A 14,648-nucleotide genomic window follows, 5' to 3' on the forward strand; every position below is an offset into this window, starting at 1 on the left:
ACCTGCGTTGGGCTCTGTGCTGACAGCTCAGAGCCTGGAGCTGCTTCGGATTCTGTGTCTCCCTCTCTCTCTGACCCTCGCCCACTTGTGCACTCTCTCTCAAAAATAAACATTTAAAAAAAAGCCCAATATAAACAAAACACTGTACTGAGGAGTATAGGGCTAAAAAAGGAAAAGAAGTAGTGGTCCCTGATTTTAAGGAGTTTCCATTCTGTTTGGGGGAAGGTAGACCTATAAAACTGATTTATGCAGAATGGAAGGTGTATGACAATGAAGACTGGCATCTCTCGAGCTCTTCGTGGTATGGCAGATTAAAAGATGTTCATCTCAAACCTTATAAGGTAGGTATTAGTTAGCAACCCCATCTTACAGATGGGAAAAGTGATGGTTGCAAATGTTTCGCCTTTACTCCAAAGACACACTGATGTTAAATGGCATTGATATTAAAAGGCCTGGGAAACCAGAATCTTCTCTCTTATCACCTCCCTGTACTGCTTCCTTGAGCATTTCAAAGAGGCAAAGCACACAGAGACGGGAACGTTTGTGCTCAATTTGGAAAAAGGAGAACGGGCCAGCAGCACTGAATTATAAGGCTGTTGCTTTCGGCAATATTGAGGTCCCATGATTGTTGCTATTAGTGTGTGTCTGATTGCAAACTCAGAAACACGGGGAGGGGGAGTAAAAGAGGGTGCATGTAGAGGGCCAGAGATGTGAAAGGGGGACACCAGGTGGTTCCATTCCAGCCAGGGGTCATACACCACCACTGGACAGATGCCACGTAGGAAGGTCACACCATATTAATGACACAGAGGAGAATTTGGTTAAAGCCTTGCCTAGCTGGATCCAGGCTGAAAATCATCAGTTTCCTTTTTTTTTTTTTTTTTTTTTTTTTTGGACCCATAATCCTTTATAATTTCCTCTAATGCTTTAGTCTAGCTTAGGACCATGAGCCTTCAGGGAGCAAGGGCACATCTGTTCAGTCAGGAATTTGCCAAAGTAAAAGATCAATCTGGCTTTTACTAGAACTTAATATCTAAAGGAACCCAAATACTTGGCAACTGTATTAGCCAAAACTAACTTTGCATCATTATGAATCATGACTCCAAAGGAGAGGTGTCAAGGATACTCTGAAACAAATAACAACTGGGCTATCACCAAAGAAAAGAAGAAATAAAATAACAAGCATGTTTCTTTAGAGGTGCTTGCCCTAAATGCTATATGGAAAGAATCATAATTGTCTTATTTGGGGAGGAAAAACATTTAAGAATGCCTTTTTTGGGGATGCCTGGATGGCTCAGTTGGTTGGGCGTCCAACTTCAGCTCAGGTCATGATCTCACGGTTCGCAAGTTCGAGCCCCGTGTTGGGCTCTGTGCTGACAGCTCAGAGCCTGGAGCCTGCTTCAGATTCTGTGTCTCCCTCTCTCTCTGTTCCTCCCCGGCTTGCTCTCTCTCTCTCTCAAAAATAAATAAAGATTAAAAACAACTTTGAAGAATGTCTTTTTTTCCCAAAGATTTTATTTCTTTTATTATAAGACACATAGGTAAAAACTTGCATATTCTGAAAAAGGTAGAAAATGGTAATAAAATGGACATTTTTCCTATTAAGAAATATGCTCATAAATACACTTTATCAAATGTTAAAATGGTTATTATTTTGCAAAATAACAATAAATAGAGCAGAGCTGTGGCATACAATGGTCAACCCAAAGTACTGGAAGTATTTATGTTTTGTGTTTTATAAAAATTCAGACCTTTGATCATATTTCAAAATTTGGCATTTTGCACTCCAGGTTATCAATAATTCAAATTTTTAAAATATTTTCATGATGGCCCCATGACTTTAAAAACAATGAAACATAAAAGGTGGTTTGACTGAGTAGAATGATTAAAATAATTTTCCCCTAAACAAAAAATTACAAGACACAGAAGCAAAGACATGACTTTTTGATCCCATAAGTAGTATCTGTATCAGTTCCCAATTCTACAAATTTCTGGATCCCCGACTGTGGGTGCTGAACAAAAATTGTTCACTAAGCTTTAGCTTCCAGCAAGGTGCACCATTTCATTTCACAGCTTGATGGAGCCATGATGGTCATGATTATTATGAGCCCGGTTCTATAATTCTAGCTCCATGAATACAAGGTACAGAGAAAGAAGTTCTCCCTCCTTTGAATAAATCCCTTAAAGGCTTTCCTACATTTGTGTATGACCTAATGGCCTCAAATTCATGTATCAGAACACTGGGTGAAATTTTAATGATGAAAAGTTCTCGTTCTGAGCATTCTTTTGTAGGCTTCAATTCTCTACTATCCAAAGGAGAGAGGAACACAAGTGAACACCAAACATGTCCTCTAATGAGTCTTGGGTGTTCAAGTAGCCAGGTCAGGCTTTTTCCTGTAAATAAATACTGATTTTACAAAGATCTTTCATTTCCCATGCATTATGTTGCCCTTAAGGCTAACACATTAATTCCCAGCTACAATGGGAGAAGCCATATGTAATAATACTTAAGGATCCAATCTAATATAGATTATCAGTCCCAATGGTGTTCGATGACATCCATCAGGGGGACATCTGGGCGACTCTGGGTGCCTAGAGCACAGAGAGGTCATGGCAGGATTTGGACTTGAGCTTGAAGGCCATATTCTTGTTGTTTTTGGCCACGATCTTGCCCCAGAAGCGCCTGGCTTTCCTGGGGATGCTTTCCCTCCTTTTCTGGTAGGCCAGCCGCCGCTCATTCTTCTCCTTGCTGTCCCGCCGAAGGCGGACCTGCCGCACGATGCCCTCAAACAGCTCCTTCACATTGTGCTGGACAGCTGCGGAGGTCTCAATGAACTTGCAGTCAAACACCACAGCACACGCTCTCCCTTCTGGAAAGAAAAGGAGGGGAGAAGAAAGTCAGAGGAGCTACACAGCACACAGCCAAGCTGATGATTCTTGACCTCAAGCTGTCTCCAGGTAACTCTAGGTCAGTCACACATGTGATGGATATAGGAGGCCACTCCCAGAGCACAGAAAGAGGCAGAGTCACAGGAAGCAGGAGAGACGGACTTTAGATCTGGCCCATCATAAATTCACTATGCAAAGGTCCAATTTCGTCAAATACGGTAACATTAATTATAACAATAAAAACCACAGCCTTAATTTATTGTACTTACTATGTGCCAGGAACTGAGTTAAATACTTTTTTATAAACATTTTTTTAATGTTCAAAACAATCTTGAAAAATACACTATCCCTTTCAGATGGATGAAGGAACTGAGGTGGGGGGGGTGGTCTTTTAAAAACGTGAAGGCGTTCACATAGCCTGTAAGTGGCAGGGGTAAAGCCAAGCCTGCTTCTTCCTCAAGCTCAGATTCTTAACTCTTTCTCCTAACTGAGTTTCCTGAATTGGAAAAAAATCCTACTATCTGACTTTCCTCTCTTAGAAAACAATTTTAAAGCTCTGATGAGGTACCTTGAAAAACTTTTTGATGATTTCACACATGTACAATACAGTGACAGCAAACTATACAAACAGGCTTTCTGGAGCAGCCTCAATGTCAAATGTTCCACTGTGTTCAACGGCCATGTATCCAAGTTTTGGTTAGGGAAAAAAAAAAAAAAAAGATTACTATAGACAGTCCTTTCCTAAGAGTAAGACATTCCCAAACTAGTTGTAGGCCTTAAGTCTTCAACAGGTTTCTTTCCTCCTGAATGGGGCCTAGCAATGCAGTATTTTATTTTTTACCATGGTACCAGGAACCAAATCTATAGTAGGCCAAAAAAATCTCAAAGGTCCCGAAAGCAAATAGGCAGTATCTCTGAACTAGGCATGAAAAAGTATATGTGACACCATCAGGCTGATGCCTTAACTGAAATTTAGGAAGCAAAAGGCAGGGGACAGGAAGGAGTTTCTACGGTCTCCAGGAACCAGAGGCAGCCAGAGAAGAATCCTTATTCTCACTGAAACTCTTGGAGTTTTCATCTTTCTTGCATAAAGAGACTACTTTTATTTCCCTGAACTCTTGAGAGCTCCCAGGAGAATAGAAAAGGACAAGGAATAAAGGATGGGGAGTGCCAGTAAATCCCTGAGCACGATCTTTTCCCTAAAGGAATTGCAGGAAGGGGAAAGTGGAATCCTGCAAGTTGACCAGATGGATCAGGGAGCAACAACCAGCACAGAGACAATCTGCTGGGAATGCAGGAATCCTAGACACAAAACTCCAGGGAGCATTTTAATGAGTCCCTGGTTCCGGCTTCATGAAGGAAGAAAAGAGCACCTATCTGAAGAAAACCAGGTGACCCAGAGACGGTTTCTATGACACTGGCACTGCTCCCCTTACCTGATACAGACACTTCCCGGCACCGCACCAGGTCACTTTTGTTGCCGACCAAAATTATAGGAATGTCCTCTGTCTGCCGAGCCCGGCGGAGCTGGATTCGCAGCTCAGATGCCTTCTCAAAGCTGGCTCGGTCCGTGATGGAGTAGACAATCAAGTAGGCATCCCCGACCTGCATGCAGTGATCTTGGAGCCATTCATTCTCTCCCTGGTAAAAGGAGAACCTCCCTGAGCTCAGGCTGGTCTGGTAAATGAAGCATCGGGGGAAACAGTACATGTATCCTATGTACCCTTGCTGATATGAGGAAGAAAGGAAACGTATTCCAGCTCCCCACATGCATGCCTCCCATGCCTGTACCATGTCTGGTGGCTATAAGCTAGCCCATCGGGTATTTCTGCCAAAAAGTTTTTACTGTCCAATTCCTCCTACAGCTTGAGTTGATAAATTATACAATGACTCTGCCAAACCACATTTCCAATTTTTATCCAATCTACCAAAAATGAGCTTTTTCTGACTTCCAAAAACTCCCTTTTGCCTTTCCCAAGTGATGAAATTTAGAGTCCTTCTATGAGAACAGGAGACCTCTCAGTAAACAGAAGGTCTAGCAAATATGCTCAGGAGCCCAAAATCTTTAAAAAGCACATGTTGAAGACTAGTATTAAGATTGTCAACTCTACATAATCTGGTTTTATATATAGCTTTAAATTATCATCCATATTTGGCACTTGCCCTAAAGCGGATATATGTTTTTGTATTTTTTTTAATGGAACTGAGGGCAAATCACTGTCACTTGCTTAATATTCAGAGCTCATTTGCGAATGACCTGTTCCTTAGAACAGCCTCTTACTTCAGAAAAAGAAAGCTTTTAATCAAGAAAATGAGCCCACCTCACCTAGAACACTAAAAAGGACAAGGTCACCTTTGCATCAGACAGCCTGTTGGAAGGCAAGCCTTGACAGAAATTACAGAGAGCTGTGAGCTCTGCATACCTTGTTTTCCCACATGTCCAGGAGTATAATCGTTGCACTTTCCCCGTCAACAATCAGGGTTCGTTCGTATGTATCTTCTAGAAAAGCAAGAACAGTGACACTGGAGTCAGGAAATTAGGCAACGCTTTTCCGTAAGCGTCACGTAGAAAATTACACTAGAAAATTAGCTTACTAAATATGCAATCAATTATGCAAATATACAGATATTCACAAAGGCAAATTACTACTTTTTAATCACCTTTAACAACATTCTACGTATATTCTTCCACTACCTCCTAAGCAGAACCCCTATGTCTTCTGCATGTGTCACCAAAAACCACTTGAAATGAAAAGCTTTTGTTTTCATCGTTCCTGGACCTTTTATATAGAAAAACTATTTATAAGGATAAACTCACTGAGAGCTTTTGACTCTGATTCATTGGATGATGCCACGAGAGAACACTAACTGCCCAGGGAAACTCTAAGCCTCATTCATAAGCCTTACATGGAAATCCACTGTACCTTTCAGTAGGGTGCTTACTGGCAATTTCAGGAGCTCTACGCTCAGAGACATTTTTCCTGTTTTGAAACATGCAAGAAAACAATCTTGCGACCCTGTTTTGGCTGAAGTTTTCTTCCTTTAAAAAAACATTCAGCTCCCTAGGAATAAACAGGCTTATTCTTCCATCTCAAGTCAGCAGAAGGACAGCCTCCAGGCCTCCTTGGTAATGGAAACTCTCCTCCCTACACTTGAGCCCAGACTGAGTGTAGGTGAAGGGTGAGCAGTACCATGCGCCAGAGCAGCTCCAGCCCAGAGAAGCCAGTTGGCGGGGGCGAGGTGGGGGAGGCAAGGGGGAGAGTTGGCTGAGTTAACTGGGATTTTGCAAGAGGGATTCCCATCAACCCCATGCACATGAGCCCATCCCCACTCTGTTTCCACAATGAGGTTTCCTGTTTCGAGTTTCATCATTTGAGAATTATTATTTTCGTAACGATTTTTTTTCTTTTTTACCATTTTTCTTGCTGCTCCTTTTGCCTGAAACCTGTTCCCTGGGATATCCAACAGGTGTGTGCCCTCACCTCTTTCCAGGGGAAGTGTTCCCTCACCAGCTACTTAAAATTGCAACACATCTCCCCTACCAGTATTGCTTACTCCTTTCCGTTTTCATTTTTCTTCGTCGTACTTGTAAGTACCCCACATGCAATCCACTTAACCTATTTTATTCACCTATTTTATTCTTTTCTGTCCCTCTCGGCCCCCGAATATTACGGCAGAGATCTGCTACTATGTCCTCCGGAACCCAGCGCAGTGCTTAGCATACTACAGGTGGGCAACCAACACTTATCGAATGAATGAATGAATGATAACTATAGCACTGGGGATATAAGCACAAGCAAACCTGAATTAGAATCTGAATGCCATCTCTTATTAACTATGTGGCTCTGGACCATTTACTGAAGTGCTCTGGGCCTCAGTTTCTTCATCTGTGAAATGGGACTGATAACAGTATTCATGCCTTGGGGCAATTACATAGGCTAGGCATGGGCACAGGGTAGAAATGCAATAAATATTAGCTGTTGTCATCACTCACTCTGATGGAGGAAGCCGGTTCTTGCCATAGTTGGTGTTTCCTACCATAGGTAAATCCTATCTTAAAAACACTTATATTGGAGAAACCAAGGCATCTCTTGTTTTATAGTAACAAGGGATTTATAAAAAGCAATGCTCCCAGTTTAAATGTTTCTTCATCTAGGAAATGGAATCAGCAGAGGCAAAGGAAGGAAAACGTGGACAAATGAAAAGGCTCTTTCTGTCAATTTCCGTGCCTCCATAAGGTGTCATTCTAATCAATGGTAATGGTGTCCCACTGGGGGATTAAGTCTGTTATCCCCATCCTGTCTGCCATCCACAATGTGCAGCATGAATGGGATCACAGTGGGACACACAATCTGGATTTCTGCAGAGTAGGGTGTCCTGACTCAACAGGCAAATTTTACAACCAAATGGAAATGATCAGAGCCTGAGCAGCACAAAAGGGGGGCTGGCTGACTGCCCCTTACTACCTCGGAGTTTTTCTCTTTTCTCTAAAAGCCTTCCCTGTTCTCAAAAAATCCAAAACAGCACTTTCTCTGCCCTCAGCCCACCACTCATCATCCAGAAGCAGGTACAAGGGACTGAGTCCCCAGCAGTTCAAGTAGAAACCTACTACGTTCCAATAGCTAGGGGGGAAAAGCAAACTCACGCTTCCCCTTGGTTTAAGAGATGTCTGAACATTAGCCTAGAGAAAACGGGGATTATACCTTAAAAAGTAGACGCCTAACTGCTTTGACATTGTGGAAGATTCCTGGACTTAGCCCTGCCTGAAAATCATTATGCTGCAAATCCTAAAACAATATATCTCTGCCCTGCTTCACTGCATATGCCCCACACCTAGTTTATTTTTATTTGCCAGTGGGGTGGGGGAGGGGGGGGACACACACGAGTGGGGAGGGGGGAGGGAGAGAGAATGAGAGAGAGAGAGAGAGAGAGAGAGAGAGAGAGAGAGAGAGAATCTTAAGTAGGCTAAGAGCCCAATGCAAGTCTCAATCTCACAACCCTGAGATCCTGACCTGAGCCAAAATCATGAGTAGGACGCTTAACCAACTGAGCCACCCAGGTGCCCCCACACCCAGATTTATATACAGCCTCTGACTACTCCCCCCCCACTCCCCACGGGTTCTTCAGACACACAAAGTATCCTGCTTCATGGCTCTCTGCTAACCAGGAGAGGGCCTGCCTGCAACCAAAGTTCTAGTTTCTCTTCCTCCCCTTTGTCACTCACCTTTTAGCTTTCTCAAGAGCTAATCAGGTGAGGAGAGGAGAAATAAAAGAACATGATATTCTAGAAAAGTCCTTTGAAATTTGCCCTGGTTAAGGTGTGTGGAGAAAGGGTCGAGGCCTACTGGCTTATAGAGCTTTTCAGTATCGTAGGTCTGGAGAAGCCCTCACTTCTCCAGTGCTCTCAGTAAAAGCTGGGGGTGAACACGCACACTCTGGAATGAGAGAGATCATCCTGAGGGGTGGGATGGATGTCACCTGGTTGGGTGACAGGAGCTATTCTCCCTGGACTAGTACACCTTAATGTGTCTTTAACTTGACCCTCACTGTGCTCAGAGACCCTTCTGTCCAAGATTGGCTCGCATGCTGTGTGGAAGCTGCACAGTTCTCTCCCACACTAGAACGGGCTCCTGCAGCCTCTCAAAGGCTTGGAGGCTCCAACATCCCTCTCCCCCAAACTCTCAACTGCTTTCAGCTTCCATAGCCCAGGAAGGGAAGCCCACTCTAGGAACACCGTCCTCTCCTCTTGTGGCACGTTTCCTCTGCACGTCTCACGGGGCCCTAGCCAAGAGGGGCCAGAGTGGATGGGGACCACAAGCAACAAAAGTGCCAGTTTGAGAAGATAAATCCAGGCACAGGAAATGGTAGATTCAGAATCAGCTCTAACACTCATTCCGTACGTCTTATGTGCCAGGCACTATGCTACATGCTTATATGCTACCTCTGTCAATCCTCCAGTGCCCTATGAGGTAGGGCATCATCTCTATCTCCCTAGTGAGGAGTTTGGGGGGGGGTCAGCACCTTGTGCAGGAGCACTCAGCTACATCGTGTCAAAGCTGGGCTCCAAACCCACGTCACCAGACTGAAGTCCAGTGCTCTTCCCATACTTCCTATGTGCACGTGCCGTACCTTCTCACCGACTCAGGGCTTCCAAATCCTAGTCGTCCTTAGGATCCAGCTCAGAGGCCACCTCTTCTATGAATCCTTTACTGACTTCCACAGTCAGAAGTAATCTTTTCTCCTCTCAATTCCTACAGCACGGTCCCTGTACTCTTCAAGCCACTCATCACATCCTATCTTGATTTAGTTGATGCACATCTGATCTCTATTGCACATACTGGAAGCATCTTTAGTGGGGAGCCCTAGGACTCCTGGCACGCCCCCTCAGTGTCTCACCAAGTTCCATGGTGTATGTTCAGTAACTACTTAGCAATGAATATTGCATGAATGAATGGATGAATAAATGAACGAATGGCATTAAATGTATACAGAGAGTCATAAGATTATTGCAATAGAGCTGTAACAACATCCATCTTTATTAGGAGAGATACTGATGAGAGTATTGTGTAGAGAGGTTTTTTTATGGTTAATGCTGAAAAAAGGACAATGTGAGGGCACGACTTGGAAAACCTTCTTCCAAGTTTCCAGCTGTAGTGATTCCAACAGCTGCCTATGGATAAGAGATGTAATCCTAGACAGTATAAATTAAGTTACTCAAATAGGACACATTAAATAGGATGGGTCACCTGAGGAGTTTCTTGCCAAAGATTCTATTCAAGGAGGTAAGGAAAGGATTCTCCCTCTCCTTTCCCCCATTAAGCAAAATGAGTTTTCCCAAATATAGAAGCATGTCTTCCCAAATTCCAGATATGAGTCGGTCTTCTCGGCACCATATGCCTATAGGGGTACCACCCTCCGGATAAGTACCTCTCCACTCTAACTGACAAGCATTTTTGAAAGCCTGCCACCAAGCTCTTTTAAGACCTCCCTCAAAAAACAAACAAAACTCCTGGTTGATCTCTTCTGTCAATCTCCCCAAACACTTTATTGTTAACTTCATAAGGTATTCACTAATTTTACCCTGCTCTGAATTATAGCCACTGACACTTCACCCCTTCCTAAGAGGGTATATACTACCACTGGGTACCCCAGAGCCTAGCCCAGAGCCAGGCACGTGCCTGACACTAGGAGTATTTAGATGCTATGCCCACGGGCTTCAGGGTACACTGAATGCACACAACTAGGTCTGACTCGTGGCCATACCGTGGACTAGCTTTATCACTCTGGGAAAGTTACTTGATGTCATAAGCCTCCATTTCTTCACCTGTAAAATAGGGATATTAATACCAAATTGGTTCAATTTTTGCATTATCAGAAAAAACTTATGAGAAGTACTTAGCATAGTGCCTGGCACATCGCAGGTACCCTGTCAATGGCACTGTAAGAGTAACACCGAACTGAGATTATAAAATCCTGAGTTCTCATTCCAGCTACCCCACTGATTCTAGGTAAGCCACGTGGTATTCTGTAGACTCAGTTTACTCATATGAGTACAGGAATTTTGTGAGTTCCAAAATAAAAGGGATCAAATATAAGATGCCCAACAAAGCACCTCTCCCATTGCAAATGTGCTTTCTAGACAGTAGTTCCTCTCTCCCTTTCTCCCATACCGACAGTCAACCACCAGCCCTTACTGAGAAAGAGAAAAACCAGCCTTGTAAGACTGAGGTCACTATTTCTCCTTGACTCTCGTTTAGCTATAGTCCCTGAGACTTCCAGAAGTGAGGAGAGAAATCAATGTCCTATCAATGAGTCATCATTTATAGTCCAGTTCAGGAGCTGCCTCGTAAGCAGTGAACTCCTAGACACTGGAGACGATCAAGATGAAAGGAGCAGCATTCCAGTGCATCAAGCGGAGGGCAGAACTGACTCCTCACTAAGGCATCTTCCTACCCTGGAGGTCTGTGATTCAGCTGTGAGTTGCAACTGAGAGCACAGACACATCGTGCCACTTGGGCAAGCACTAGAAGGTTCTTCCTTCGTTTCTATAGCTGCAAATAAGGACATCCAGCTCCCTTTGTCAGGTATGCTACGAGGGAAGCTGTGGCTGAGAAACACTGTATGAATACCACTGACAGTTGGGATCCTCATACTACTTCCCAGAATGCAGCGCTATGCTTTACGTGTATTCGAGGAACACATGCATTTTTGCGACTGTGTCACCTCAAATCAGTTTTGGAAATAGGCAGGTCTTGAATATTTTCAATGAGATTATACACGGAAAATCGTCTTGCAAACATATGTATCACACACACAAACATATGTATCACCATTGTTATACTCAAAAAAAAATTTTTTTGACATTGTGCTATTTTAAACTATTTTACAACCTTGAAAGACTCTAATAATGGTAGAAACTGATGAATCCATCCTAATACTTTTTCAAATCGGGTTGGTATTAGGTATAATCGTGGGAAAAAGCTATGCCTGCACTGAGCTCTTGAAAAATCCAGGTCAGTGCTGGCAAAAAACAGAGGTGGGATCCTGACCCTCTGACTCTGCCCTCTTTAACCACTCTACCCCCAGTCCCTGTGGAGCTGGAATCTAAGAAATCCCCTTTCTGGCCCAGGTTCCATCTGGAACAGGATGAATCTTCATTCTCTTGTCCTGAGGACCCATGCCAGCGGGCTGTTCTAGGGACTCAGCTTGCCCAGCCAGTGCCAGGAATGCATAATCACCACTCCCAACTCTGCAGATAAATGGCGCACCCACTCGCTCTTTCCGACTGGACCACCGCTAACGGAAAGACGCCCACTGGGGTCGGGCCACCTACCTCCCAGCACCTCGCAGTCGCTGTCCATGCTGTCATGCACACCTGCAAAGATGTTGGCCAGAGTGGACTTGCCCACCCCCTGCTCCCCTATGAGCACCACCCGGTAGTAGGTGTTCCCCGACTCGGAGGAGATGACTGAGTCTGTGGAGTCGGAAGACCAGCTCCGGCGGCAGTGGTCCTCCGGGGCAGCTGAGTGACGGCTGCGCTGGCCGTACTGGTGGGGCTCCTTCTGAACCATCAGATGCCTGCCGTCCGCTGGGATGCTCCAGCGCTGCTGCTGCGGCTGCATGGCCACGGTGCCCTGGCGCATGGTGACATTGTTCAGAGTCATCGCTGGGTCCTGGAGAGCAAAGCAGCCAAGATGTAAGCATCATAAGCAGGAGCGAGAGCTCGGGGGCTCAACCACACAGTCAGTCATCAGTGATATTTGATCAGATGGGGTGAGACCCGGTAACCCTGACACGAGGAACCCCAAGGAAACAGTCCCCAAACCCAAGAGGCTTTCAACTGGACACACACGCTCGCATACACTTCGTAACAGGCTCCTCAGGAGGACTGTCATTTGCAAAAAGAAAAAAGTACCGTCAACATCACCCACTGCCCTCGGGCTTCCTCCATCCTCAAGGAAGCCTTGGGACCCCTCACTCAGCACTGACACAGAGGCAGCCAGAAGAAACTAACAGCCTTCAGAGATGGCTGGAAAAGCAACAAGTTAATGGAGCTGGGGACCAGCTGGCCAGGTTAGCTGCTCTTGTCTAAACATGGCTCTTAATTGCACCAGCGTCCAGCGGGCTTTTGTGCCTGGGTGGGAAACACGTGGCAATGACATCACTCCTCTGGCTGGACTGGACAAGCACTTATTGGAACTTCCATGTTTAGTAAAGTCGCCCTGATGCTCTCCAGCTGCTTGAATAAGCTATTATTTGGGGGCAAAAAAAAAAAAAAAAAAAAAAGAATTTCTGTTTGAGGTTTATGCCTCAGCTCTGCCCTCTTGCCCACAGACATCATGTTTAAAAAAACCCAGCCCCAAGCCCTGTTGTTCTCGCAGGTTAAGGACCTACTCACGTTCAGACCTATCCCATTTGCAAAGAAAATGCTTCCCTCTTCTGAAACCACATTCACTCCAAGAGTTTTAAAATTCAACGCAGATTTCCACCTTCTTGAAGAAAATCAGAAGGCCAAGGACTCTCCCAAAATGACATTCAACAACTTTGCCACAACTTTCCCTTCGCAAGACTCCCTCCCCTTGCACGAAGGTCTGTTCCCGAAGGCTACTTGAGATAAAGTAGAAGCCGTCTCATTTTCATCAGCAAGATCATTCGTGAGAGCCGGCCACTAACGGGGATGACTGGCCGGTTTTTCGATCTTACAAGCACAGCCTCAGTTGGCTGACTTGCATTCAAACAACAAAAGCATGACGTATCAGTCAGGGCTGCCCTCTGACCACACGGTCTGTAGGAGGAGGTCACGCTCCTACCGAGCCGAACTAAGGAACCTGCTAACGACAAATAGCATCTTCAGCACCTTAAACTCTGCCCCCGACCGGAAAACCACGGCGCAGACCGCAAGTTTCAGAGGCTCTCCTCTCAAGTTAGAAAGTTCTGCGGGCTGGGAACGCCCACCTCGTGTCCGCCCGCCCCCCGCCCCGCCCCGCCCCGCCCCGCTTCAGGAGGACCCCCGCCCCAAACCGCCCGCTTACTCTGCTCGGCCGCGTGGGCGCCCGCGGGTCCGCGTGTGCTGCGTGGGTGCGCGCTGCGATCCCGGGCCGCCGAGCGCGGGGTGCTCGCGCTGTGCCCGCCGTCCGTGCCGCCGCCCGCAGCTGCCGCGGCCCCGCCGTTTATAGCGCGCCGGCCGGTCCGCGCCGGGGCTTTTCCGTGACGTCAGCGCCCCCGCCGGGAGGGGGCGGCTCTGCAGCAAACTCCGACTTGCAGCCACTTCGCCGAACCGGTTACTCGCAGTCATGTGACCCCCTTCTCCCCTTTTAAAAAATAACAACAGTTCCATCCCGGGCTCCTTTTATTTTGTTGTATTTTATTTTTATGAGGCGGACACAAGAAGATGGAAAGATACACCAAGTGCCACTTAATCGCGCTTCCCACGATGGCGAGCTGTCGGGATACAGGATGGAGAAGGAGGCAGGTTTGAGTTGGGAACCCAGCTTTGAAGGAAAACAGGGATGGGCCAGGTGCCCACGGAGACTTTAGCCTCTAGGATGGGGCTGCGGCCACTTTGAGTGGCCAGGGCTTGTGTCAGCCGCGTACTCTGCCCTGAAAACTGCCTCTTCCTGCATCCTGTCACCCTCTCTCTGGAGGACAGAGGGAGGAAAGCCCCACACCGCTTTATTTCCCTTCTCTGGCAGGGACCCACAGAGAAGGGGCCAGAGAGAGGTGACGAAAAGGGACAAGACCTTGAAAAGGGCAGTTCTGAAAAATAACTTAATTAGGGGTCCAAGCAGATTGTGCTAAATGCTGCTGGCAGCACTGTCGGCCAGGATGCTGAGGCTCCTCTATCAGGGAATTTAATCAGCGCCCCAATCAGCAGCATCTCTGTACCAGGCTCCCTGGCACTGCTGGGCCTGGGCATGGAGCCCGTGTCTCCCAGCCATGGAGAGGAGCCCTGAGCCAAACACCACGGCCCCATTCCCCCATCCCCACCCCAGAGACTCCTGTGAATAAAGGGCACAGGGTTAATAATAACAACTACTACCATCATTTACTAAGTACCTCTGAGTACCTACACTCAGTAGGTATTGTTTGGCTTCTGCAGTACCTCAATCCCACTACAGTTCTGCAAGGTAGATACATTGCCACCCCATTCTATGGAGAAAAACGACACTTGGCCAGAGAGCTTGCCCAAGGTCATGCAGCTCTTGTAAGTGGCAAAGTCAGGATTCAAAACCTGGTTTGCCTGACTCTTTGCACTGCAC

The 14,648-nt window shown here is 46.0% G+C and overlaps 1 protein-coding gene across 3 annotated transcripts; it reads right to left on the minus strand.

The window, feature by feature from the left end:
* Positions 1-1,493: 1,493 nt before the first annotated feature.
* On the minus strand, positions 1,494-13,545 carry GEM (GTP binding protein overexpressed in skeletal muscle). Of its 3 annotated transcripts, none has more exons than XM_040493993.1 (5): positions 13,422-13,545; positions 11,723-12,062; positions 5,313-5,389; positions 4,326-4,530; positions 1,494-2,870 (listed from the first exon to the last, which is right to left on the minus strand). In XM_040493993.1, the coding sequence occupies exons 2-5, from the start codon at positions 12,051-12,053 to the stop codon at positions 2,593-2,595; spliced, it is 891 nt and encodes a 296-aa protein (XP_040349927.1). In that variant the 5' UTR covers positions 12,054-12,062; positions 13,422-13,545; the 3' UTR covers positions 1,494-2,592. The 3 variants fall into 3 exon arrangements, with proteins under 3 accessions (XP_040349927.1, XP_040349926.1, XP_040349928.1); XM_040493992.1 differs by lacking the exon at positions 13,422-13,545 and adding an exon at positions 12,305-12,652; XM_040493994.1 differs by lacking the exons at positions 1,494-2,870; positions 13,422-13,545 and adding exons at positions 2,877-3,554; positions 12,305-12,667.
* Between the last annotated feature and the right edge of the window lie 1,103 nt (positions 13,546-14,648).

This window comes from Herpailurus yagouaroundi, unplaced genomic scaffold, assembly GCF_014898765.1.
Source record: "Herpailurus yagouaroundi ecotype Mexico unplaced genomic scaffold, PumYag 186, whole genome shotgun sequence".
Lineage (NCBI taxonomy): Eukaryota > Metazoa > Chordata > Mammalia > Carnivora > Felidae > Herpailurus > Herpailurus yagouaroundi.

Bases quoted from the DNA above. Each gene is read 5' to 3' on its own strand.
- GEM (XM_040493992.1), bottom strand. From the start codon at position 12,340: ATGGAGGAAGCCCGAGGGCAGTGGGTGATGTTGACG. The intron at 4,531-5,312 runs GTATGCAGAGCT...TCCTTTTACCAG, and splicing joins TGGACATGTGGGAAAACAAG to GGAGAGAATGAATGGCTCCA. The intron at 2,871-4,325 runs GTAAGGGGAGCA...TTTTCTTTCCAG, and splicing joins CCGGGAAGTGTCTGTATCAG to AAGGGAGAGCGTGTGCTGTG.